At 40.5% G+C, this 26,342-nt stretch overlaps 1 protein-coding gene across 1 annotated transcript in view; it reads right to left on the bottom strand.

Annotated features, from left to right (window-relative positions):
• Positions 1–26,342, bottom strand: part of TTN (titin) — a 240,161-nt gene that overhangs the window by 24,611 nt on the left and 189,208 nt on the right. Inside the window, 18 exon segments of the mRNA XM_066323289.1 lie at positions 74–379; positions 538–840; positions 939–1,238; positions 1,326–1,613; positions 2,063–2,359; positions 2,482–2,784; positions 2,882–3,469; positions 3,569–3,865; positions 4,189–21,294; positions 21,410–21,712; positions 21,814–22,401; positions 22,522–22,818; positions 22,903–23,100; positions 23,584–23,688; positions 23,782–24,372; positions 24,539–24,826; positions 24,923–25,213; positions 25,314–25,601. Coding sequence (XP_066179386.1) covers positions 74–379; positions 538–840; positions 939–1,238; positions 1,326–1,613; positions 2,063–2,359; positions 2,482–2,784; positions 2,882–3,469; positions 3,569–3,865; positions 4,189–21,294; positions 21,410–21,712; positions 21,814–22,401; positions 22,522–22,818; positions 22,903–23,100; positions 23,584–23,688; positions 23,782–24,372; positions 24,539–24,826; positions 24,923–25,213; positions 25,314–25,601 — 22,737 coding nt within the window.

The following is a 26,342-nucleotide window of genomic DNA, read 5'->3' as shown; positions in this document are numbered from 1 at the left end:
AAAAAGAAAAAAAAACAACAACAAAAACAAAACAACCAAAAAAAAAAAAAAAAAACCACAAAAAACCCAGTACCAAGAATATCTTTAGCTTGAACAGGTTCCATCATTTCAATAGGCTCTCCTTGTCCAGCACAATTCATAGCAGATACACGGAAATAATAATTAACACTTGGCTGAAGGTGGGATACAACATATTCAGTTGTTCTCACTTCTCCCTTGGTACTGACTACAGTCCATTCTTGCTCTTCACCTTCCCTCTTCTCCACCACATAGTGGGTAATTGGACTTCCTCCATCATAAGCAGGTTTAATCCAGCCAAGGGTAACAGATGTCTTGGTTGTATCCACAACTTTCAGCTTTGTTGGTGAGCCTGGCTTATCTGTAAATGATAGTTTTTGAAGGAAAAAAACCACTAATCAGAATCCAATTAATTCTGAAAACAAACAAATTCTGTCCTCAATTACACTGGTACAATCCCACCCTATTCATTTTCCATTGATTTCTAACCTATTGGATGAAATGCACATTGAATCTTACCAACAGGATCCGCAGCTTTGTAGAAGTCAGAAGCCTCAGAGAATGGACCTGGTCCAGCTGCATTGACAGCACAAACTCGAAAATGATATTCACTGTTTTCAGTCAGACCTGTTACTTTCTGTCTAGTGTCCCGAATGGTTTCTTTAGAGACCTTGAACCAACTCAGACTCTTCTTGTCACGTTTCTCCAGAAAATATCCTGATATTTCACTGCCTCCATCAACAGTGGGCCTATTCCAGACAACAGTCATAGAATTCTTGGTTATCTTCGTGACTTCTGGTGTACTAGGTGGTCCAGGTGTAACTGAGTAAAAAATCATATGTCAGTAAATCAGTACTACTTACAAATAGTACACAAGACAATTCACTTGCATAAGTTATTTTATAGAACTTATTTCTTACCAAATGAATTTTTGGCTATAACGGGCTCAGATTCCAGTGGATCACCAACTCCAAACTTGTTCACACCACGGACACGGAACACATATTCATTTCCTTTGATGAGTTTTGTTGTTGTTACGATACATCCCTCCAGTTTTTCAGAAATTAAAGACCATACAACCCGACTTGTTTCCCGCTTTTCAACTACATAATGTGTTATAGGTGCACCACCATCATCTGCTGGTGGGTCCCACATTATTGTAATCTTTTCAGCAGTGACTGTCTTAAACTGTATAGGTCCACCTGGGGGTCCTGGCTTGTCTGTGGAAGGCAGAAGAAAGAAGATGTTAAGTATTCATTACTGAATTATTGTTTAAGAGTAAAATACAGTTGCATCTCAAGACATACCAAGTATCTGTACTCTAATGTGGGCTGATGCTGAACCCATGGCATTCTTCAATTTTAATTCATAGGTGCCACTGTCAAGTCGATTTGCATCCTTGATGAGTATAGAAGCAAATTCTGTTGTGTTTTCGAAAGACACTAGTGCACTGGTTAGTACCTCATTGCCATTTTTGGACCATTCAATTGTGGGTAGAGGCTTGCCTGAAATGCCTAGTTTTAGCTTAACTGAAGTTCCTGCTTTGTATTTCACCACTTCTGTATATTCTGGTGGCACATCGATTTCAGGTGCACCTTAAGAAAAAATAAGAATACATTAAAAACATGTTTATCATAGCCCTGTATTTAATAAAATTCCCAAATTATACTATCTTATTTAATCTAACAGTTAAATGTATTTGATAAATACAGATCAAAGTAAAGAGAGCATACATAACTTAAATCATAAGCCTAGAGTAAATTAGAACTAATCCTACGAAGAAAAGACAATTACATGTATAAATATAACCACTTGAACCATGGGCAGACTTCTTTTGCTGAGAGACTAAAGATGCTGGAAGACTTTAAAAATGGAGATACAGCCAAAGATGCTCCTTACAATCATGCCCAAATGCTCCGTCACTTGTGTTTCTTGAATAAATCACTGTAAACTAGCCTTCCATATTTAAAAGACCATGGATCTACAAAACAGTATGGTCCTAATACACCAAAATTATATCATTATATTATTGCAAAACACTTACCGTATGTATCAACACATGTGATAGGACCCACAACATCTGAGGAATTACTAATGGAACCAACAGCATTCTTTGCAAAGACCCTGAATTCATACTTGGAATTCTGTGTCAGGCCAGATACTGTGAACTGAGTCTCAATAACATTGGTGAAGCTAGCTTTTGTCCATCTGCCATCTGGAAGATCACGTTTTTCCACAATGTATCCAGTGATTTTGCTACCACCATCAAATGCCGGCTTCTGCCAGGAGAGAGTGATAGAGGTCTTGGAAATATCTGAGGCACGAACGTTTCTTGGTGGTTCTGCAGGAAACAAGAATATTGCCAACAATTAACAGCTATTTTGAATATTGGCTTATTGTACAGAACAGATTATCACAGACAAAACATAGTGGCTGGGCTTCATTTTTTTATAGAATACATACCACAAGCGTCAATTGCAAGGACTGGATCAGAAGGACGACTTGCTTTTCCAATGCCAGCTGCATTTTCTGCATAAACTCTAAATTCATAGATAAGGCCAGCACTGATTGTGGTGACTTTGAAGTGAGTGGTACGAATAAGGGTCTTGTTAGCCTTCTGCCATAATATGCTATTTCTGTCTTTCATTTCCAGGTGATATCCAGTGATAGCACTGCCACCATTAGTGACTGGTTCATGCCATCCGACTGTAATACTCTCTCGGGTAACATTAGTGACCCATGGTGTAGAAGGAGGCCCCGGGGTAGCTGATGATATCAAAGACAATTGATTGTTAACAAAATTGTGTTTTCAACATCAGAGCATTAAAATATCAATGTATACCATGAGAAGCATGTTACTCACTGTAGGGAAGCTTGACAACCACACATTGTGAGTCTATGTGATCACTGATGCCGAAGCGGTTCTCAGCTTTGATGCGGAATTGATATTCTTCTCCTGTTGTGAGCCTCATAACTTTGATAACAGTTCTAGCAACAGTGGCAGACACTTCAGACCAAGCAGCGGTACTTGTTTCTCTTTTCAGTACAATATAGTTGGTAACCTGACTTCCACCGTCATAAGCTGGTGGTTGCCATCTGAGTGTTACACTCTCTTCAGTGACATCGCTAAGGACAACAGGACCAACAGGAGGACCGGGTCTATCCAGCACAACAATATTAACAAATGATTTTGTGGTGCCACTTGAGTTCGCAGCAGTAATGTCATATCTGCCAGCATCAGCAGCCACACTTTCTTTAAGGTTAATGATGAGACTTTCTGCAGTGGTTTCTGTGTGAAACCTCATGGTAGGTTTCAGTGCAACACCATCTCTAGACAGTGTCACCTTTGGCAATGGTTTTCCAGAAACTGGAATTTCAACTTTTAGGTTTGATCCTGCTCGAACATAGACAGTGTTATGAGGGAAGCCCTTCATGTCAATCTCAGGAGATTCTGAAAAAGAGAATATTTCCAAACCATTAAAAGAATGCTCCATCTTTTAAAAGATGAATGCAATTGAATGTGACTTTTGTCTCATGTCAGGAAGCATACCTAATTGTTCTTTAACTGTAACAGGCAGCAGTAGCTCCTTAGGATCACTTAAACCAGCTTGGTTTTCTGCAGACACCCTGAAGAAATAGTCGACGTTTTCCTTAAGACCGTGGACAACATGATGAGTTGTCTTTACAACTGCACACTTAACCCATTTTTGCTGTCCTTTCTCAAGAGCTTCAAGGAGGTAGCTAACAATTCTGCTTCCACCATCATGTTCTGGTTTTAGCCATGAAAGAGAAACACTGTCCTTTGTGACATTTGTTACTCCTAGCTTTTCTGGTGGGCTGGGTTTTTCTGAGAAAAAAAGTGCAACAGGTTAAACAATATAGAAAATATTTACTTTTTATATTAGCAATTACACAGGAACACAATCTGGATCAAGAAAATTTGTTTTAAAACCTATTTGTATATTAGAAATATTTTAAGTAAAATTGAAACAAAATTTAAAATTCAAGCTATTAGTTAGCTCTTCTTTATTTGTAAAACCACAGACATACCTACAACACATGATCTATTTTACTGTATGCAGGTTTAAAGCTTTTGGCATTATTTTGAAATAAACTCTTTAAAGCACATATTATTATAAGTATTAACAAATTTTTTATAGTAAAACATACCTGTTATTTTTGTTCCCTCCTTGGTCTCAGAAGGCACTCCAACACCGTATTCATTTTCTCCAGAGACACGGAAGTAGTAAATGGCACCTTCTTGCAAACCAGTCACTTTGTAGGACAGGCGATGACAGTTGTTAGTCACAGTGACCCACGCCTTTTTGCTAGCTTCTCGTTTTTCAATTACATAGTTCTTTACAGGTGCTCCACCATCATTTTCAGGAACATCCCAAGATAACACAGCAGATTCTTTAGTTACATCTTTTGTTGCAATATTAGATGGTGGGCCAGGGGTATCAAGAACTTTGACAATTAAAGTCAAGGTGGTAGTGTTCAGGATGTTTTGCAGAGTTAATGTGTATTTTCCAGAATCATTTCTTGTTGCTTTTTCAATAGTAAGAGATGTACAATTACTCGAAGTGTCAATGCTTGCACGTGTACGGAGATCAGTGTCTGCTTTGTTCCATGTTACATTTGGGACTGGTTTGCCTCTGAAAGGAACAGTCATTGTGAACGATCCACCAGCCTTTACAATTAAAGTCTTCCGCATTTCACTGTCAATTTCAAAGGCAGGTTCTTCCTCTCTTTCTTTTGCCACTTGAGGTTCTGAGACATCACTTGGTTCACTGACACCCATTTTGTTAATGGATTTCACTCTAAAAACGTACTCAGAGCCTGATGTTAACCCAGTTATAGTATATTCTGTGCCTCTTAAATTCTGAATAGCTGTTGTCCAGTCAGTTTCATCAGTTTTCTTGTATTCAACTGTGTATCCTGTTACTGGAGCACCTCCATCGAACAGTGGCTTTGTCCAACCAATTGTGATATTTGACCTTGTAGAATCCATAATCTTAGGTTTAGATGGGGGTGATGGCAAGAAGATTGGATCTTCTGCCTTAATCAATGGTGTGGTTTCACTTGGGAGACTGAGGCCAGCAGCATTTTCTGCATAAACCCGGAATTCATATTCACAGCCCTCACGGAGACCCGATGATTTCACTCTTAAATCATAAACTGGCTTTTTGTTTACACGAATCCATCTTAGACTGGTTTTCTCACGCCTTTCAATTACATAGCCAGAGATCTCATTGCCTCCATCAGACTCAGGTCTTGCCCAGCACAGTGTTATTGAATCTTTGCTGACACTGGTGATCTCTAAAGATGTTGGTGGACTTGGAACTGTAAATGGGTCTAGGGCTTTGACAGCAACACTTTCTAGAGGCTCACCAACACCATATTTGTTAACTCCCATTACTCTGAAAATATACTCATTACCCTTCAGTAATTTTGTCACTTTACAAGATGTTGTTTTAAGCTCTCCTTCACAAAGTGTCCACGCAATTCTGCTGGTCTCACGTTTTTCCACAATATAATGATCAATATCTGCACCACCGTTTTCTTGAGGGGGTCCCCATGATAAGTGGCACTTCTCAGCAGTAAGGCCATTTATTTCTAATGGACCTGCAGGTGGGCCAGGTCTATCAAGTACTTTGCAATTAATTGCCAAAGATTTTGTTCCTGCAACATTCTGTAATGTTAGTACATACTGTCCTGAATCACCACGGATACAGTCCTTTATGGTTATTGCGGTAGTGTAATCTGTTGAGACTATTTCAACTCTAGCTTTTCCTTCAAGCTCCTTGCCATCCTTTGTCCATGAAATCACTGGTATTGGCCGTCCTGCAACATCAGCATTGACTTTAAACACTTCTCCTGCTTTCACAACTACAACATCCCTGAATTTGGCATCCATCATAATTCTTGGAGCCTCTACATCATCTTTTACAGTCACTGGTCCAGTTGATTCAGATGGCTGACTGAAGAGTCCAGCAGCATTCTTTGCAATCACATGGAATTCGTAACGCTGGTCTTCTGTAAGTCCACCGACATCAAAGTATGTTTCTTGCACATTAGTAAAATTACATTTTAGCCAACGACCATCTGGTAGTTCTCGGCGTTCAATAATATATCCTGTTACTTTAGCTCCACCATCGTATTCTGGTTTAGTCCACTTCAATGAGACAGATGTTCTTGTAATGTTAGTAACTTCTGGTTGACCAGGAGGATCACATGGATCTCTTGCAGCAACTGGTTCACATGCTTTGCTGCATTTGCCTATTCCAGCAATGTTTTCTGCATACACACGATATTCATACATCAGTCCTTCATCAAGACCTGTAACTTTCATTTGTGTATCAGTTATGAGGCTTTTGTTGACTTTTGTCCAAAGAATGCTGCTTCGTTCTTTATGCTCCAAGTGGTATCCTAGTACTACGCTACCTCCATCATTAACTGGTACCTGCCAAGTTACAATCATGAAAGATTTAGTTGCATGTGCCACACGAGGTGTTCCAGGTGGACCTGGAGGCTTAAATGGATACTCTGCCACAACAGAAGGAGAATTAGTGTAAGTGCTTTTCCCATAACGGTTTTCTGCACAAACACGGAACTGATATTCAGATCCGGTGACGAGTCGAGACACTTTAATTGATGTTCTTGCAACTGCTGCAGATACTACCTCCCATGTTGTTGTGGTAGTATCTCTCTTCTCCACAATGTAATTGCTAATATGACATCCACCATCATATGCTGGAGGTTTCCAAGACAAAGTTACACTATCAGCACTAACTTCATCAATTTTAACATCAGTTGGTGGTCCTGGTCGGTCAAGGACAACTACAGTTAGAGAAGCTGTTGTTGACCCGGCAGTATTTGAAAGATGTAATTCATAATGTCCCAGATCTTCATTTGTAGCTTCCTTGATGGACAGTGAAGTTAATGTCTTTGATGTCTGAACATTTACCCTGGTTGTCTGTTTTAAGGGATTTCCATCCTTCTTCCAGCTAGCAGTGGGAAGAGGTCGCCCTCTGAATGGAATATCAATCTTCAGATCATCTCCAGCTTTCACTGTGAATGTGTTAAAAAGGAGCTCAACAGATGGCTGGATTTCGATATCCTTTGCAATGACCGGGACACCAAGTTCTCTTGGATCACTTTTTCCTTTTTCATTAACAGCAATCACTCTGAAGCTGTACTCTTCTCCCATACTTAAACCTGTTATTGTTGCTTCCAGTGTTTTCACCTGTGTACATGCACTCCATTTTACACTTCCTTTAGTCTGCATTTCTACTATATAACCAGTAATTTTACTACCACCATCACTCTCTGGCTTTTCCCATTTAATTGAAGCAGAATTGCGAGTCACGTCAACAAGAATGACCTTTGAAGGTGGAGAAGGTGGTTCAGACACCTTAACTGGATCAGGAGTTTCTGCTGGTAAACCAGCCCCATATTCATTTACAGCTAGAACACGGAAATAATAACTACATCCTTCTTGTAGTTGGGTAATCTTGAAGGAATTCTTAGTACAGTTGCTTGTAACTGTGGCATATGCCTTTCTCGTGGATTCTCGCTTTTCAACTACATAGTTGGTAATTTTAGCTCCGCCATCAATAAGTGGTGCTTCCCAGGCTAAAGTTACAAAATCTTTTTTCACTTCTCTGATTATCAGGTTTAGAGGTGCACTAGGTGTATCAAGCACTCTGACATTAACAAAAGCTGATTTTTTGCCACTGTTGTTCTCTAAAGTAAGGTTGTATCTACCACTATCAAATCTATTGACATTGTCAATGACTAGCATTGTGTAGGAACTGGTGACTTCAATTTGAGCTCGCTCGCTAATTGTTCCTTCTGCTTTCTCCCATTTAACTTCAGGTTCTGGTCTTCCTTTGATGGTGACAAACAGGCGTAAAGTACCACTAGCACGTACAGTGACTACTTTTCTGAGATCTGCATCAAGTTCAATTTCAGGAGGTTCCATCTTGTCCTCTGCTAAGACTGCACCAGGTATAGTCGCAGGTTCTCCTACTCCTTCTGAGTTGATGGCACAGATGCGGAAGTTATACTCCTGGTTCTCTTTTAGTTTTGTCACGGTGAACTGTTTTGCTTGAAGGCCTGTTGGTGGGGTGCAGGTAGTCCATTCATCAGCAGCAGCTTCTTTCATTTCTACTACATATCCTTTAACAGGAGCACCACCATCATAAATAGGCTTACTCCAGGCAAGGGAAACTGATGACCTGGAAGTATCTGTAACCTTTGGATTACTAGGTGGACCTGGTGGATATAATACATCACAAGCACGATAGAAAATGGATGGCTCGCTGGGTTCCCCTACCCCTGCAGCATTTTCAGCAGACACTCTAAATTCATAGAAATGCCCATCAGTTAGACCTGTCACTCTGAATCGCAAGTCTGTCAGCCTTTTCTTATTGCACTTGGTCCATCGGATACCATCTTTGTCTCGTTTTTCAAGGATGTAACCTTCAATTTCAGCTCCCCCATTGTCTTCTGGGCGACCCCATGTTACCACCATAGAATCTTTTGTGATTGCTGAAACTTCAGGTGTTGAAGGAGGACCAGGGGGTCTGTATGGATTACGAGCCACAACTGGTTCAGATTCCAAGGGCTCCCCAATTCCATATTTATTCACTGCCATTATGCGGAAAATGTATTCATTGCCAGGAAGGAGTTTGGTTACTTTGTGGTTAAGAGCCTGCACCTCTGTTGCTACTTGTGTCCATGAAAGCCTACTTGTCTCTCTCTTCTCAATGATATAATGTGAGATACTAGAACCACCATCATGCAAAGGTGGAGACCACGACAAGTAGCATTTCTCTGCAGTGACACCTGTAACATTCAAAGGCCCTTCTGGAGGTCCCGGTCTGTCAAGCACTTTTACAGTGATTGGTATAGATTTAGTGCCGCCAACATTTTTGAGGTTAAGTGTATAGTGACCTCCATCTACTCTTATACAGTCTTTGACAGTGAGTGTTGTTTTCTCAATGGTAGATTTAATTTCCATTCTTGCAGTTGTTTCTTCAAGGTCTTTACCATCTTTTGACCATGTAACATCAGGAATAGGTTTGCCATGGATATCAGCTTCAAGAACAAAGGTTTCTCCAGCATGAACAACAATGACATCTCTGTATTTAGGATCCAATGAAGCTCCTGGTGCTTCAATTTCATCTCTGGCAGTAATAGGCCCTGTACTTTCAGATGGTTCACTCAAGCAACCTGCTGCATTTCTTGCAATTACTCTGAATTCATATCGTTGATTTTCAACAAGACCACTTACTGTAAATTCTGTTTCCAACACATTTGTAAAGCTGGCTTTCATCCAGCGACCATCTGGCAGTTCTTTCTTTTCTACAATGTAACCAGTTATTTTGCTTCCACCATCATATTCTGGCTTTTTCCACTTCAGTGTTATGTTACTTCTTGTAACAACAATGGCCTCTGGGCGGCCAGGTGGGTCACAAGGATCTCTGGCAACATATAGTTCTGATACTTTGCTGACTTTGCCAATGCCAACAATGTTTTCAGCAGAAACTCTGAACTCATATTCAAGACCTTCTTCAAGGCCATCTGTTTTATATTTAGTGTCCACAATAAGTGACTTGTTCTGTTTTGTCCAAAGAATGCTGTTCTTATCTTTACGCTCAAGATGGTAGCCAAGAACTTTGCTTCCTCCGTCATTAACTGGTTCATGCCATTGTACGATCATATGGTCCTTGGAAGCTGCTGTAACAAATGGGGTTCCAGGTGGTCCAGGCACCTTGTAGGGGTATTGCACAACAATTGATTTAGAAGCCAAAGGAGAACTCTTTCCATATCGATTTTCAGCAGAAATCCTGAACTGGTATTCAGAACCTGTTTTAAGCTTTGTTGCTTTGATGGTTGTTCTTGCAACTGTTGCTGACACAATGTTCCATGTTGTAGTGCTTGTGTCACGCTTTTCTACTATATAGTTGCTTATCTGGCAGCCACCAGTATAATCAGGTGGATCCCATGATAAAACAACAAAGTCTGCACTAATTTCGTCAAAGCGGACAGGTCCTCGTGGTGGGCCAGGCTTTTCTAGTACAATTATGCTCAGGTGCTCTGTTGCTGTACCTGCTGCATTTGTTGCTGTTACTGTATATTTACCAAAGTCTTCCCTGTTGCTTTCTTTAATATGTAAAATAGTTGATGTTGCCGTATTCTGAATATTTAATCTGGTCGTCTGCTTCAGTGGCTGCTCATCTTTTGTCCAAGTAATAGTAGGTTTAGGTCTACCTATAAATGGTACTTCTACCTTCAGATCTTCTCCAGCTTGTACACTATATGTATTAAACATAAGTTTGAAACTTGGCTCAATAGTCAAGTCTTTAGCTATCACAGGAATTCCAAGCGCTCTGGGATCACTTTTGCCTTTTTCGTTGTAGGCAATCACACGGAATTGATATTCCTGTCCTGGACTCAAACCAGACACCTCTGCATTACATGTTTTGGTCTCACTAACAACACTCCATTTTTCTGCTCCTTTAGGCAACATTTCAACAAGGTATCCCAAAACTCTGCTACCTCCATCATGTTCAGGTTTTTCCCACGTAAGTGATGCACTTCTCTGAGTCACATCAGTGAGTGTTACTTTCCCAGGAGGCAGAGGTGGCTCTGAGGCTTTGACAGCATCCTTAGTTTCAACTGGAACACCAATTCCATATTCATTTTCAGCCATAACTCTGAAGTAATAAATTGCTCCTTCTGTAAGATTTTCAACTTTAAAACTTGTCTTGCCACACTTAGCACTTACATTTGCAAATGCCTTCCTTGTTGACTCACGCTTATCTATCACATAGTTCTTTACCTTTGCACCACCATCAATAATTGGTGGCTCCCAAGATAATACAGCAGAATCCTTCTTTATATCCTTTACCACTAAGTTTTGTGGGGGTCCTGGTGTGTCCAAGACCTTCACTGTAACAAATGCAGATTTAGAACCACTGCTGTTCTCTAGCTTAAGAATATACTTTCCAGCATCATTTCTATCACAGTTGTCAATTGAAAGTTGTGTGTAGTTTATGCCTTTATCAATCTGAACTCTTTCTGAGAATTCACCTTCTTCTCGGGACCATGTGATGTCAGGTGTTGGTCGTCCCCTGAATGGTATGTGAATCCTAGCAGACCCACCAGCTCTAACCACTATCCCTTTCCTTAACTCTGAATCAATGTCGAGTTCTGGAGCTTCGAGTTTGTCTTCTGGTTTAATAGTACCAGGAACTGATGCAGGCTCTCCCACACCAATCTTGTTGAGAGCACACACTCGTAATTTGTATTCTTGATGTTCGGTAAGCTTTTTGATTTCAAATCGAGTGGCACGTATACCTGTCTGTGGAGTAACAAGTGACCAGTCATCTTCATCTGCTTTACAGATTTCTACGATGTATCCCTGGATTTCACAACCACCATCATAAATAGGTTTGCTCCAACCAAGTATAATTGAACTTTTGGTGGTATCCACAACATGGGCATTTGTAGGTGGGCCAGGCTTGAACATCGGGTCACAAGCTTTGAAGTAGGGAGAAACTTGGCTTGGTTCACCAACTCCAGCAGCATTTTCAGCAGAAACTCTGAATTCATATTCATGATCCTCTGTTAAACCTGTAACTCTTAATCGCAAATCTGTAATGCGGCGTTTGTTGCATTTTATCCATCTGATGCCTGCTCGGTCTCTCTTTTCTACAATGTAACCTATGATTTCACTACCTCCATCACTGTCTGGCCGGGTCCAGCAGACAGTCATAGAATCCTTGGTGATGTTGGTAATTTCTAAGGCTTTTGGTGGTCCAGGAACCACAAATGGATTTTTCATCATTACTGGCGCAGATTCTAATGGCTCACCAACCCCATATTTGTTAACTGCCATGATACGGAAGACGTATTCATTTCCTTCCAAGAGTTTTGTTACTTTCAGCATTGTAGGCAAAACTTCTGAAGCAACCACAGTCCATGCTAGGCGGCTAGTTTCTCTCTTCTCCACAATGTAATGAGAAATATCGCTGCCACCATCATGAAGAGGAGGACCCCATGCCAGTGCGCATTTTTCAGCTGTAACTCCTGTCACTTGGACTGGGCCCTCTGGAGGTCCGGGTCTGTCCAAGACTTTCACGTTTACTGTTACTGTCTTTGTTCCTGCAACATTAGAGGCTTCTAGAATGTACTGTCCACCATCAACTCTAATAGCATCTTTTACAGTTATTAATGCACTGAAATCTGTGTTCTTTATTTCATATCTGGCAGTGTCCTCAAGCTCTTTATCTCCTTTGTACCACTTAATGGTCGGTAGTGGTTTTCCATGAACATCAGCCTCAAGTCTGAACGTTTCACCAGCATTTACAACAATAGTGTCTTTGTACTTTGGATCCATTGAAATTCGTGGAAGTTCAACTTCGTCCCTTGCTGTTATTGGTCCTGTACTGTCAGAAGGTTTGCTTATTGCACCTGCAGCATTCTTTGCAATTACTCTAAATTCATATCTTTGGTCTTCCGTAAGTCCTGTTACAGTGAACTGGGTTTCAATGATATTTGTGAAGCTCGCTTTCATCCAGCGACCATCTGGTAAGTCACGTTTCTCTACAATATAACCAGTAACCTTACTTCCACCATCATATTCTGGTTTGGTCCACTGTAGAGTAATAGAGCTTCTTTTTATTATTATAGCTTCTGGGCGACCTGGAGGATCACATGGATCACGAGCTACATAGCACTCAGAAACTTTACTTGTTCTGCCTACACCAACAATATTTTCTGCAGAAACTCGAAACTCATATTCAATTCCTTCTTCAAGGTTATTTGTCTTAAAACTTGTGTCCTGAATAATAGTCTTGTTTACTTTAGTCCACAGAATGCTGTTTTTCTCCTTTCTCTCAAGATGGTAGCCCAACACTCTACTGCCACCATCATTTACTGGTTCATGCCATTGTACAACCATGGAGTCTTTTGTAACTGTTGTCACAAATGGTGTGCCAGGAGGTCCTGGTTCCTTGTAGGGATACTGTGCTACAACTGGTGCAGATTCCAATGCAAAACTCTGCCCATACCTGTTCTCAGCAAATATTCTGAACTGGTATTCTGAACCAGTTTTCAGTTTAGTCACCTTCAGTGTAGTTCTTGCAACAGTAGCCGAAACTGTTTCCCATACAGTGGTTGTTGTATCTCTCTTGTGAACAATATAGTTGGTGATTTGGCAGCCGCCTGTGTACACTGGGGGATTCCATGACAGGGTAATACTTTCTGCACTTATTTCATCAAACTTCACAGGTCCAACTGGAGGGTCAGGTTTGTCTAGAGTAATAATTTCAACAGAGGCAGACTTTTGCCCAACAACATTAGCCACAGTGATTTCATAAGTGCCACTGTCTTCTTTGCTAGTTTCCTTAAGGCTCAGTATAGTGAGATCAGCTGAATCGCTAACATTGACTCTTGTTGTCTGTCTTAATGGCTGGCCATCTTTAACCCAGGTAACAGTTGGTTTAGGTCGACCTGCAATTGGTACTTCTATCTTTAGGTCCTGTCCCACCTGAACACTGTAACTGTGGAAAGCAGGTCTTACATCAGGTTCAATCACCAGGTCTTTGGCAACTATTGGAACTGCAAGTGCTCTAGGATCACTCTTTCCCTTTTCATTTACAGCCATTACTCTAAAAAGATATTCTTCCCCTTGAGTTAGATTAGTAACAACTGCTTCAAGTGTTTTAACACGAGCACACTCTGACCACTTCTCACTACCCTTTGCTTGCATTTCAACAATATACTGTATGATTTTGCTACCACCATCGTGTTCAGGTTTTGCCCAGCTTAGTGAGACACTATTTCTTGTGACATCATCCACTGTTATTTTCCCAGGAGGCTGTGGAACTTCAGCAACTTTAATTGGGTCACTGGTTTCTGCAGGGAGGCCAATTCCATATTCATTCTCAGCAGATACTCTGAAGAAGTAATAGCAGCCCTCCTGAAGTTGATCTACTTTCCATGAAGTCTTGTGGCAGTTTGTTACAACAGCTGCATATGCTTTTCTTGTTGCTTCACGTTTTTCAATGATGAAATTCTTTATTTTTGCTCCACCATCCAAAAGAGGAGGCTCCCATGAAAGTGAAACAGAGTCTTTAGTGATCTCTCTGATTTTCAAATTAACAGGTGCACTTGGGGTATCCAGTACTCTTACACTGACAAAGGCAGACTTTGTTCCACTGCTGTTTTCCAAGGTCAGAGTATACTTTCCACTATCAAATCTGTTAACATTATCTAGAACAAGGGAGGTAAAGCTACTGGTAGTATCAATAATAGCTGCTTCTCTGATGTCACCATCCACTTTACCCCATTTTACTTCAGGTGTTGGCCGACCTCTGATGGGAACAAACAGTCTTAAGGAACCTCCTGCTCTCACATTTACAATCTTCCTTAATTCCATGTCAAGGTCAAGGTCTGGTGCCTCCATCTTCTCTTCTACAATGACAGAACCAGGAACATCTGCATGTTCTCCAACTCCTGCTTTATTAACTGCACATACGCGGAATTTGTATTCGTGCTTTTCCACTAATTTTTCTACTTCCATGTGAGTATTCTTAATTCCAGTTGGAGGGGTACACATTGCCCATTCACCATCACTTATATCACATTTTTCCACAATGTATCCCTGAATTTCAGAGCCACCATCATATATAGGTTTACCCCATGAAAGAAAAACTGAAGATCTTGTAACATCTGTAACTTTAGGATTATTGGGTGGACCTGGCTTGTAAATAGGATCACATGCTTTGTAGTAAGTAGAAGGTGGACTTGGTTCACTAAGACCAGCAGCATTTTCAGCTGAAACTCTGTACTCATAATCATGATTTTCTATAAGACCAGTCACTCTGTATCGCAGTTCACTTATGAGGCGTTTGTTACATCTTGTCCAGCGAATACCTTCCTTATCTCGTTTTTCAAGGACATAGCCTAGGATTTCACTGCCGCCATCTGAGGCTGGTCTTTCCCATACAACTATCATAGAATCCTTGGTGACTGCTGTGACTTCTGGGGCCTTTGGAGGAAGTGGCACAACAAATGGATTCTTTGCAACTACTGGGTCAGATTCAAGAGGTTCACCAACACCATATTTATTTACTGCCATGATGCGGAAAACATACTCATTTCCTTCTAGAAGTTTTGTAACTTTGCAATTCAGGGTTTGCACATTTGAGTCAACGACAGTCCACACCAAGCGACTGGTTTCCCTTTTTTCTACAACATAGTGTGAAATATCACTGCCACCATCTTGTAGTGGAGGTTTCCACGACAGTGTGCATTTTTCAGCTGTAACACCTGTAATCTCAACAGGTCCTTCTGGAGGTCCAGGTCTATCAAGAACTTTGACGTTAACAGGAACTTTCTTTTCTCCTGCAACATTCTTTGCCAGTAGTATATATTGCCCACTGTCAACTCTAGTGGCCTCCTTCACACTGAGGCTTGTTGCAAAATCAGTAGTTTTTATTTCCATATGAGCGGTGCTTGTCAGCTCACGATCACCTTTTAACCACTGAATGGAAGGTAGTGGTTTGCCATGAACATCAGCATCAAGCTTGAATGACTCACCAGCATGCACTACAATAGTGTCTTTGTATTTTGGATCCATACTTATTTGAGGTGGTTCTACTTCATCTCTTGCTGTAATTGCCCCTGAACTCTCAGATGGTTCACTGAAAACACCTGCAGCATTTCGTGCTATAACACGAAACTCATATCTCTGGTTTTCAACTAGACCAGTTACTTCAAACTGAGTATCAATGACATTTGTAAAGCTTGCTTTCATCCAACGGCCATCAGGCAATTCCTTCTTTTCAACAACATAACCTGTGATTTTACTTCCACCATCATATATAGGTTTCTTCCACTGCAGTGTCACTGAGCTTCTTGTGACAATTACAGGTTCTGGACGACCTGGAGGGTCACATGGGTCACGTGCAGTATAGCATTCAGATGCTCTACTTGCCTTTCCAATTCCCACTATATTTTCTGCATAGACTCTGAATTCATATTCAAGTCCTTCCTCAAGGCCAGTTGTCTTAAATTTGGTATCTGGAAGAGGTGTTTTATTTAGTTTAGCCCACAGAATGCTGTTTCTTTCTTTGCGCTCCAAGTGATAACCGATAATCCTGCTACCGCCATCATTGACTGGTTCATGCCATTGTACCACCATGCTGTCTTTTGAGACATTTGTTACAAAAGGAGTTCCAGGTGGACCAGGAACTTTAAATGGGTATTGGGCTATTATTGATTCTGAGGTGAGATAGGTACTCTTGCCATATCTGTTCTCAGCTGCAATTCTGAACTGATATTCGCTGCCAGTCTTTAAGCGACATGCTTTTATAGTTGTTCGTGCAACAGTAGCCGACACAATGTGCCAAGTTGTGGTGGAAGTGTCTCTTCTTTCTACGATGTAATTATTGATAGAGCTACCACCATCATACTTGGGTGGTTCCCAGGAAATAGTAATACTATCTGCGGTTACTTCATCTACTTTTACTGGTCCAGTTGGAGGTCCTGGTTTGTCAAGGACAACAATATTTAGTGTCTCAGTTGCTTCACCAGCAGAGTTTGTAAGTTTAACTAAATATGATCCTACATCTTCTCTGCATGCTTCTTTTATTGTTAACACTGTGTTGTTTTCCGAGCTTTCTGCATTTACTCTTGTAGTCTGCTTCAATGCCACACTGTCTTTAAGCCAAGACACTGTGGGTTTGGGTCGACCAACAAAAGGAACATCAACCTTTAAGTCCTCTCCTGCTAGAACACTGAAAGTGGTAAACAGTAGTTTGAAAGCTGGTGGGATCACAAGATCTTTTGCAATAACTGGTATACCCAGCTGGCGAGGATCACTGATACCTTTCTCATTCTGAGCTGAAACACGGAAGGTGTATTCTTCACCTTGGATCAATCCTGTGATGGTGGCTTCAGTAACTTTTACTGTGGCACAGGTTGACCACTTTTCACTGCCTTTGCTTTGCATTTCTACAATATAGCCCAGAATTCTGCTACCACCATCATGTTCAGGTTTTTCCCAAGACAAGGTTACGCTATTTCTTGTCACATCCAACAAAGTTATTTTCCCTGGTGGAAGTGGCCTTTCTGATACTTTTATGGATTCTGAGGTCTCAACTGGAAGGCCTATTCCATACTCATTTTCAGCTAGGACTCTGAAGTAGTAGTTGCAGCCTTCTTGCAGCGAATCAACTTTCCAGCTGGTCTTGTGGCAATTTGCATTAACAGTTGAATATGCTTTTCTTGTTGATTCACGCTTTTCAACTATGTAATTTTTTATTTTAGAGCCACCATCTATGAGAGGAGGCTCCCATGTCAGTGTAACTGAAGATTTTGTAACTTCTTTTATTTTCAAATCTTGAGGTGCCCCTGGAGTATCAAGAACTCTTACATTCACAAATGCTGTCTTACTACCTGAGCTGTTTTCAATTGTCAGTATGTATTTGCCGCTATCAAATCTATTTACATTTTCAACAATAAGTAAAGTATAAGAGCTTGTTGATTCAATGCTTGCTCTATCCAAAGATTCCCCATGTTCTCTTGTCCATTTTACCTCAGGTGCTGGTCTTCCTTTAATTGGGACAAAGAGTCTCAGAGTACAGCAAGCTCTAATAGTCACAACTTTACGTAGTTCTGCATCAAGTTCAATCTCTGGAGGTAGCATTCTTTCTTCAGCTTTTGGAGTGCCAGGAACAAGAGCAGGTTCCCCAAGACCTTCGGAGTTCATAGCATAAATCCGTATCTTATACTCTTGATTTTCCTTCAAGTCAGTGATGGTAAAAGAAGTGGCCTTTAGACCCATTGGTGGAGTTACAATCTTCCACTCATCTTCTTCAGGTAGTGCAATCTCAACCATGTAACCTGTGATCTCTGAACCACCATCATATATTGGTTTGTTCCATGCTATTGTAATAGAGGACTTGCTGCTATCCAAAACACGAGGATTACCTGGGGGACCAGGTTTAAATACAGTATCACAGGCTTTATAGAATGGACTGGTTGGGCTTGGCTCACTGACGCCAGCAGCATTTTCCGCCATGACTCTGTATTCATATTCATGGCCTTCTGTCAGTCCAGACACTTTGAAACGTAAGTCAGTAACAACTCTTTTGTTACATTTCACCCACCGTAGCCCAGTCTTGTCTCGACGTTCCACAATATAGTTAGTTATTGGGCTCCCACCATCAGAATCAGGATGGCCCCAACAGACAACCATAGAATCCTTTGTAATTGCTGTAACTTCAGGTGTTTTAGGTGGATCAGGTGGAACATATGGATTTACTGCAAGAATGGGCTCTGATTCCAGAGGTTCACCAACTCCATATTTGTTAACAGCCATAACTCGGAACACATACTCATTGCCCTTCAACAGTTTAGTAACCTTCAGTTTAGTCACTGGAACTTCTGTGCCTACAGATGTCCATGCCAACCTACTTGTTTCACGTTTTTCAACCACATAATGGTCAATCTTTGCTCCTCCATCATCCAGTGGGGGTAGCCATGAGAGCACACATTTTTCTGCAGTGACTTCAGACACAGCCAAAGGCCCTTCTGGGGGACCTGGTCTATCAAGAACTTTAACATTGAAGATATGCTTGGCAAAGCCACCAGGGTTTGTTGCAGTAAGTGTATAAGCACCACCATCTCTTCTTGAGGAATCTTTGTTGATGAGAATGGTAGAGAAATCAGCTATTTTTATTTCTAATTTTGCTGTGTCTTCAAGTTCTTTTTCTCCCTTTGTCCATGTCATAGTTGGTGGAGGGCGACCTGAAACATCAGCCTCAAGTCTGAAAATTTCACCTGCTTTCAGCACTATGGTGTCCTTGTATTTAGCATCCACCTTTATCCTTGGTGCTTCAATGTCATCTCTACAAGTGATTGCATCTGATGGCTCTGAGGGCTGACTAACAGCTCCACCAGCATTCCTAGCAATGACACGGAACTCATAGGCAGCATCTTCTGTCAAACCACTTACAGTGAATTCAGTTTCTAGTATATTGCTGAAATTAGCCTTCAGCCAACGGCCATTAGGAAGGTCTCTTTTTTCAACAGTGTAGCCAGTTATCTTAAAACCTCCATTATATTCTGGTTTAGTCCACTTCAGCGTAACTGCGTGTCTTGTGATGTTCAGAGGTATCGGCTTACCAGGTGGATCTATTGGGTCCAGGGCAAACACAGGCTCAGAAGGCTTGCTTGGCTTACTCTTTCCAGCCAGATTTTCTGCTATAACACGGAATTCATATGCAATGCCATCGGTAAGTCCAGATGATTTAAAGATATTTCCTGACACCAACATTTTACTTACAGTCTGCCAAACAATGCTGTTTCGCTCTTTTCTTTCAATGTGGTATCCCAGTATTGAGCTTCCACCATCAGTAACTGGCTCATTCCAGCTAATGGTCATGGTTTCTTTGGTGACTGCAATCACCTGAGGAGTGCCAGGAGGCCCGGGGACCTTAAATGGGTAGTTGGCAACTACAGACTCTGAAGTAATGGCTGGACCAACTCCATATCTGTTTTGAGCTTTAACGCGGAACTGATATTCAACTCCAGTAGTAAGACGAATGGCTTTAAATGTAGTACGTATGACTGTAGTTGCCAATTCAGTCCATGTGGTACTGTCAGTCTGACGCATTTCTACAACGTAGTTACTTATTGGTACACCACCATCATTCAAAGGAGGCTCCCATGAGAATGTTAGGAAATCACATGAAATTTCTTCAAATTTGATTGGCCCAGTAGGCGGTCCAGGTATGTCATGAACTTGAACTGTGATTACTTCACTAACTTCTCCAACAATATTTTTAGCTGACAGTGGATATTGACCACTATCACTTCTAATACATTCATTGATGGTCAGTATGGTTGCAGTTGCTGTGTTTTCATAATTTACCCTTTGTGTTTGCTTAATTATCTGGTCTTCTTTCTTCCAAGTCACAGTAGGCCTTGGACGACCAAGTACAGGGATTTCAATCTTGATATTGTCACCAGCTTTGGCAATGACTGTTTTCTGGTAAAGAGCACGGAGATCAAACTCTGGTAGCATTGTTTGCTCCTTGATAATGACTGGTCTGCTTTCCCTTGGGGCACTTCTTCCAGCACTATTAACTGCCATAACCTGGAAAGTATACTCTTCATTTTCAGTTAGATTCTTTACTACACAGTCCAGTGTTTTTACAGTGGTGATGTGTGCCCACTGGTTGGTTCCTTTTCTCTGTGCTTCAATTACATACCCGGTGATCTTGCTGCCACCGTCGTGTTCTGGTTTTGGCCAAGCTAGGCTAACGGAGTTCCGTGTTACATCCATAATATTAAGGCTCTCAGGTGGGGATGGGGCTTCAGAAGCTTTTACTGGTTCTGTAGTTTCAGCTGGTTCACCAATGCCATACTCATTTTCAGCCAGTACTCTGAAATAGTATTCACAGCCCTCAGCCAAATTAGGAACCTTGAAGGAACACTTCTGGCAGTTGGTTGTGACTGTTGAATATGCCTTCCTAGTTGATTCACGTTTCTCAACAATATAGTTTGTTATACGTGAACCTCCATCTACCAGAGGCATATCCCATTGGAGGGTGATGCTGTCTTTGGTTATCTCTCTAGGCTTAAGGTTTATTGGTGGACCTGGTGTATCCAAGACTTTTACATTTACAAAGCCAGTCTTCTTACCAGCAGCATTTTCAAGAGTCATTACATATTTTCCTGCATCATATCTGGTGCACTCTGTGACAATCAAGAGTGTAAAAGAGTCGGTATTTTCAATACTGGCACGTCCTTTGAGTGAAACATCATCTTTTGTCCATGTAACTTCTGGAGTTGGACGTCCTTTAATTGGTACAAAAATCCGAATAGTTAATCCAGCTCTAACAACAAGGGTTCTTCTTAGCTCAGCATCCAATTCAAAGTCAGGAATCTCTTCTCGGTCAGTGATCTCCACACTTGGAATTATTACTGGTTCACCGACACCTGCAGCATTCATGGCAGAGATTCTGAAATTATACTTGGCCCCAGTCTGCAGATGAGCTACAACAAACTGAGTGATTCTTAAAGCAGTCCCTATTGTGTCTTTCACCCATTCATCTTCTCCTTCTTTTTGATGCTCTACTATATAGCCAGTGATTTCAAGACCACCATCATAGTGAGGCTTGCCCCAGGCTAAAGATGCACTTGTCTTTGTGGTATCAGTCACTCTTGGATTCGAAGGTGGACCTGGTGGGTCTGAAAAGCAAATAAAAGATAAAACATTACATCACAGAAGAAGTCATTCTTATGCTCTCTGAATGTGCTCCCGACCGATCCCACTCACTCCCAAAAGAAAAAGCATGATACTAACATGCAACATCTTTGCAAAGGACTGAGTTTGAAGTATCACTTGGTGGTCCAACTCCAGCTCTATTTTCTGCACTGACACGGAATTCATATTCGTTTCCTTCCAGAAGACCAGTTACTTTGCATCTAAGATCTGAAACTGGTTTCTTTGTTGCTCTCACCCATCTTAAACCTTTCTTTTCTCTTCGTTCCACATGGTAACCTGTGATTTCACTTCCACCATCATCCACTGGCCTTTTCCAAGTAATGGTGACAGTATTTTTAGTCACATTTGTTACTTCTGGTTTTCCAGGAGGGCCTGGAGGACCTGTTTAGGAAGAAAAAATTATAGTTAATTTAAAAAATCAAGTCTTTAGAAATTCATAAAATTAAGAAACCACACAGCAATTCTTAGCTTGTTCTACTTACCAAATCTATCCACCATTTTAACTGGTTCTGATTGTACTGGTTCACCCTTGCCATACTGATTTACTGCTGAGACACGGAAAACATATTCATTTCCTTGAATGAGCTTGCTAACAACATGCCTACAGCTCTCAATGTTCTCAGCAACCAATGTCCAGAGCAGTCGACTAGTTTCTCTCTTTTCAAGAACATATGATTTTACTGGTGATCCACCATCTTCTGCAGGAGGTGTCCATGTAAGAGTCGCTTTTTCTGCTGAAACATTGCTGATCTCAATTGGCCCTGGAGGCCCTGGAATATCTAGAACTTTCACATGTACAGTCTCCTGCTTAGTGCCGAAAGGATTGGTTGCAGTAATTGTGTATTCTCCAGAATCTTTTCTGGCTGCATATTTGACAGTTAGAGTAGAAGAAGTTGGTTTGGTTTCAATGTGCACAAGCTCTGAGGGTCTAAAATCTTTTCCGGCTTTTGACCATGCGGAAGTTGGAGGTGGTTTGCCACGAATACTAATAGCAGACAGTGTGATGGTTTCCCCTGCTTTTACTGTTAAACCTTCCTTCAAAGTAGGATCCAGAACAATGCTTGGTGCCTCTGTCCAAACAAAGACAAAAAAATATTATTGTTACAACAAGAACACAGGGATGAGAAACAAAAGAGATTTGATAATAGTTATTCAAATAAAATTCTACCTTTTCAATGCCATTTACATACCATACTCATCCTTGCATATTATGGTCCCTGTGGATTCAGATGGAGGACTGATAGCTCCAGCGGTGTTCTTTGCTCTAATTCTGAATTCATATTTGCAGCCTTCAGTGAGGTCAGTTACAGTAAATGCACAGTCTGGAACATTCACATGATTAGCTTTCATCCAAGTCTTTTTGGGTAAATCACGCTTTTCAACAATATAGCCAGTTAATTTATGTCCACCATCATATTTTGGTTCTGTCCAAATGAGTGTTACTGAGTTCCTGGTTACATTGATAACTTCAGGTTTCCCAGGAGGATCTAGAAGAAAAAATAATAAATAGCAGTCAAACAAAAGCTATTTCAAATTTCAGAATTTTCCTTATTACTCTCCTGATGACTTACCAATAGGATCAAGTGCCACAACTGGTTCAGATGGAAGACTTGGTTTACCTACTCCAGCCATATTGATTGCCATTACTCTGAATTCATATTCCAGACCTTCAGTCAACCCTGTCACTCTGAAATCTTTCATTCTTATTGGCGTTGTATTTGCTCTCTTCCACAGAAGACTATTTCTTTCTTTAACTTCAATGTGATAACCTAGGAGATAAATGATGACATGAAAGTACGGGAGGGTTTCTAGAAATCTTAATTTCTCACAGCATTGTGAAACATCATACTGCTCGTATTGCACACTGCATGTGCATTGTGCAAGAGGAACACTGAAAACCAGGTTAAGAAATGGATGTGGACACACATGACAGCCGTAATTGCAACGAGGAGGTGTTTGTAAATTCAAATTGCTGATTTTATAGACCTGAGTACTGTCACATGCAGGTGAGTTTGGGTTTAATTCTTTACATATTTTGGCTCTGAGCAAAGATATTGTTTCTCAGTTAGTATTTTCCCAATATTTAAATTTTTTTTTTTTTAAATATTAAGTAAACCAGCGAGATCAGTCAATCAGTCAATCAATTCACCTCTCAGTTTAGTTCATAAACACTTGTAACTTTTATCTTTCCTTTTGACAGAGAGAAAGAACTATTAAGAACTGAAATACTAGGGAGGTTTGGGGGAATGTACCTGTGATTGGTGAACCTCCATTTCTTCTGGGATCAGTCCAAGTTAAAGCTACAGACTCATGCCGAACAGCAACAATATTGGGAGGTGGAGGAGCATCTGGGACATCTAAACAATATTTACAAAATGCAGTAATGTTAAAAATTATTGTCACCTCTAAAACATATTTTTTAGATTTCAAAAATTATAATAGATACTTACCAAATGGATGTTTTGCAATGACAGGGTCTGATTTGAGACCTTCCCCTACTCCATATTTATTTTCAGCCCTGATCCTGAATGTATATTCATTTCCTTCATGAAGTCTTGTAACTCTAAATGTAGTTTTCTGGACTGCAGAGGCACAAGTCACCCACTTATTGTTTACATTATCTCTCTTCTCTAGAACATAGTTTGTGATTTCTGAACCACCATCATCTTTTGGAGGGCCCCATTTTAAGGTTATGGCATCAGCTGTGACTTCTTCAAATTTCACTGGACCTGTTGGTATGCCAGGTTTGCCAACAACTTTCACAAAAATAGTGCCTTCCTTGCTGCCAGCAACATTCCTCAGAGTTATTGTGTATTTTCCTGCATCAGCTTTCTGGCAGTCATGTACTACAAGGGTGGTGTTAACTGCTGTAGATTCAAATGCAACTCTTCCACTCTCAGTAATTGCCTGGTCTTCATCCTTCTTCCAAGTTACAGTTGGGACAGGCTTGCCTTTCATAGGAATTTTAAGACGGAAATTGCTACCCTCTTTAGCTGTATAGCACAAATCAGGCAGATCTCTTAAGTCAAGTTCAGGTGCCGCTGTAAAAAATGAAGAAAACCAGTTATTCCACTATGCATAAACTCTGTGGTAAAATTAAGATGCCGTTTTAAAGGTGTCTTATTTCTATGTATACATGGTAATGATAGCATGTATAAAATATAATTTGGGTAAGTAAAGCATTGAATTAATGATCTTCCTTCTCACCAACATCATCTCTTGCTACAATTGTGATCTCAGATGGAGTTCCATATCCAGCATCATTCTGGGCCCTCACTCTGAAAGTGTATTCTTGTCCTTCTTTTAAGTCTCTCATTGAAAAATGGAGGTTCTTTCCCCGCATGACTTCTTGCCATTTATCTTCACCAACCAGGACCTCAACAATATATGCAGAAATACGGCTTCCACCATCACTGATAGGTTTCTTCCATACCAAATTGCATGAGGATTTTGTTACAGCTGAAGCTTTTAGGTCCACAACTGGCCCAGGTGTTTCTAGAAGGAAGAAAAGCACACAGTAAGTTTTAATTCAAACTAAAAATAAAGATTATTTGAATCAAAAAATAGGTGAAAATTATTAATTTTTCCTACCAGAAGCTTTAACAGCATCACGAGTTTCACACGGATCACCAATACCATATTCATTTTCAGCAAAAACTCTGAAGAAGTAAGATTTGCCTTCTTCTAAGTTAGTTATCCTGTAGCTTGTCTTTGGACATTCAGTTGTAACTGTGGACCATGATTTTCTTTCTGCATCACGTTTTTCAACAACGTAATTTGTGATTGGACTGCCCCCATCTACTAGAGGAGGTTCCCATGTAATGAAGGCAGAATCTTTAGATGCTTCCTTTACAACCAGGTTAATGGGTGGGCCTGGAGTATCTGGATAAACACAACACCATATTTGATTTAGTCACAAAATTTTAAAAACCAGTTAAAAAGTCAACAAATATATTATAATGGGGAGAGCCCTGAGACTTACCAAGTACTTTTACAACAATGGTGTATGACTTTTTGCCACAGCTGTTCTCCAGACTGAGGACATATTTTCCAGCATCATATTTATTTACATTTTCACAGCGCAGGAAGGTATCAAAATCAGTTGACTTGATGTCTAATCCTTGTCTATCTCTTAGGTTGGCACCCACTTTAGACCATGAAATCTTAGGAGGTGGGCGTCCTCTTACTGGCACATAAAGCCGCATTGTGACTCCAGCACGCAACACAAGGACTTTTCTTAGTTCTGCATCGAGTTCTCCTTCAGGTGGAACTGTGTGTTTAAGAAAAAAACACATGCAATTAAAGCATCATCTTTAAGAAGATCACAAAAGTTATGATGACAAAAAGTTTTTACTGGCATTTCATTACTTCTTCTCATGCCTGTGATGATGCTAGTAAGTGTCCTGACTCCTGTTTGAAGAAAATTTGCAAATAAAGCTTTTTTTTTTTTTTTTGCACTGATTTCACCTCCATTTTTTTTCTGCCTTTACACCATTTATGTTAGAAAGGCTCTTAGTTTCTCTAGAATTCAAACAAGTTCCAGAGCCTCCTGGATTCCAGAGCTTTTCTTGAACTAAGACAGTTTTGTGAAGTGATGCTTTTCTACGTACAGCAAAATGCATACAAAAGCCAGCATGTCTCTTAAGGAGTAAGTGTCATACAATCAAAGAGTATCATACAGATGCTTAGAATAGTAATATTGGCTTCAAATTATTTAGAAGATATGAAGGTGACTGAAAGTTTGAAGAAAGATGAGAGATCTGAAAATTCTAATTTTAGGCTTAGAAAAAGAGAAAAAAATCTTAACGATCCAGTCGGAGGCAGAAGGCTATAAAGCACATAAATGAAAAAAGCAGACACCAAATTCTATTCTGTTCCTAAATGCCTTGTTTTCTTCCAAATTAGCCACTGTTAGCCCACATTTTTTGAATAAAAATATGTTCTAGATTAATCTGCACCTGTGACCTGTGACAAAGTATGTCTTTGAAACTCATCCCATAAATTCAAACCA

Source organism: Sylvia atricapilla, chromosome 7, assembly GCF_009819655.1.
Source record: "Sylvia atricapilla isolate bSylAtr1 chromosome 7, bSylAtr1.pri, whole genome shotgun sequence".
Taxonomy (NCBI): Eukaryota; Metazoa; Chordata; class Aves; order Passeriformes; family Sylviidae; genus Sylvia; species Sylvia atricapilla.
The sequence above is the reverse complement of the archived record's forward strand: the minus strand, read 5'-3'. Positions and strand labels throughout refer to the sequence as shown.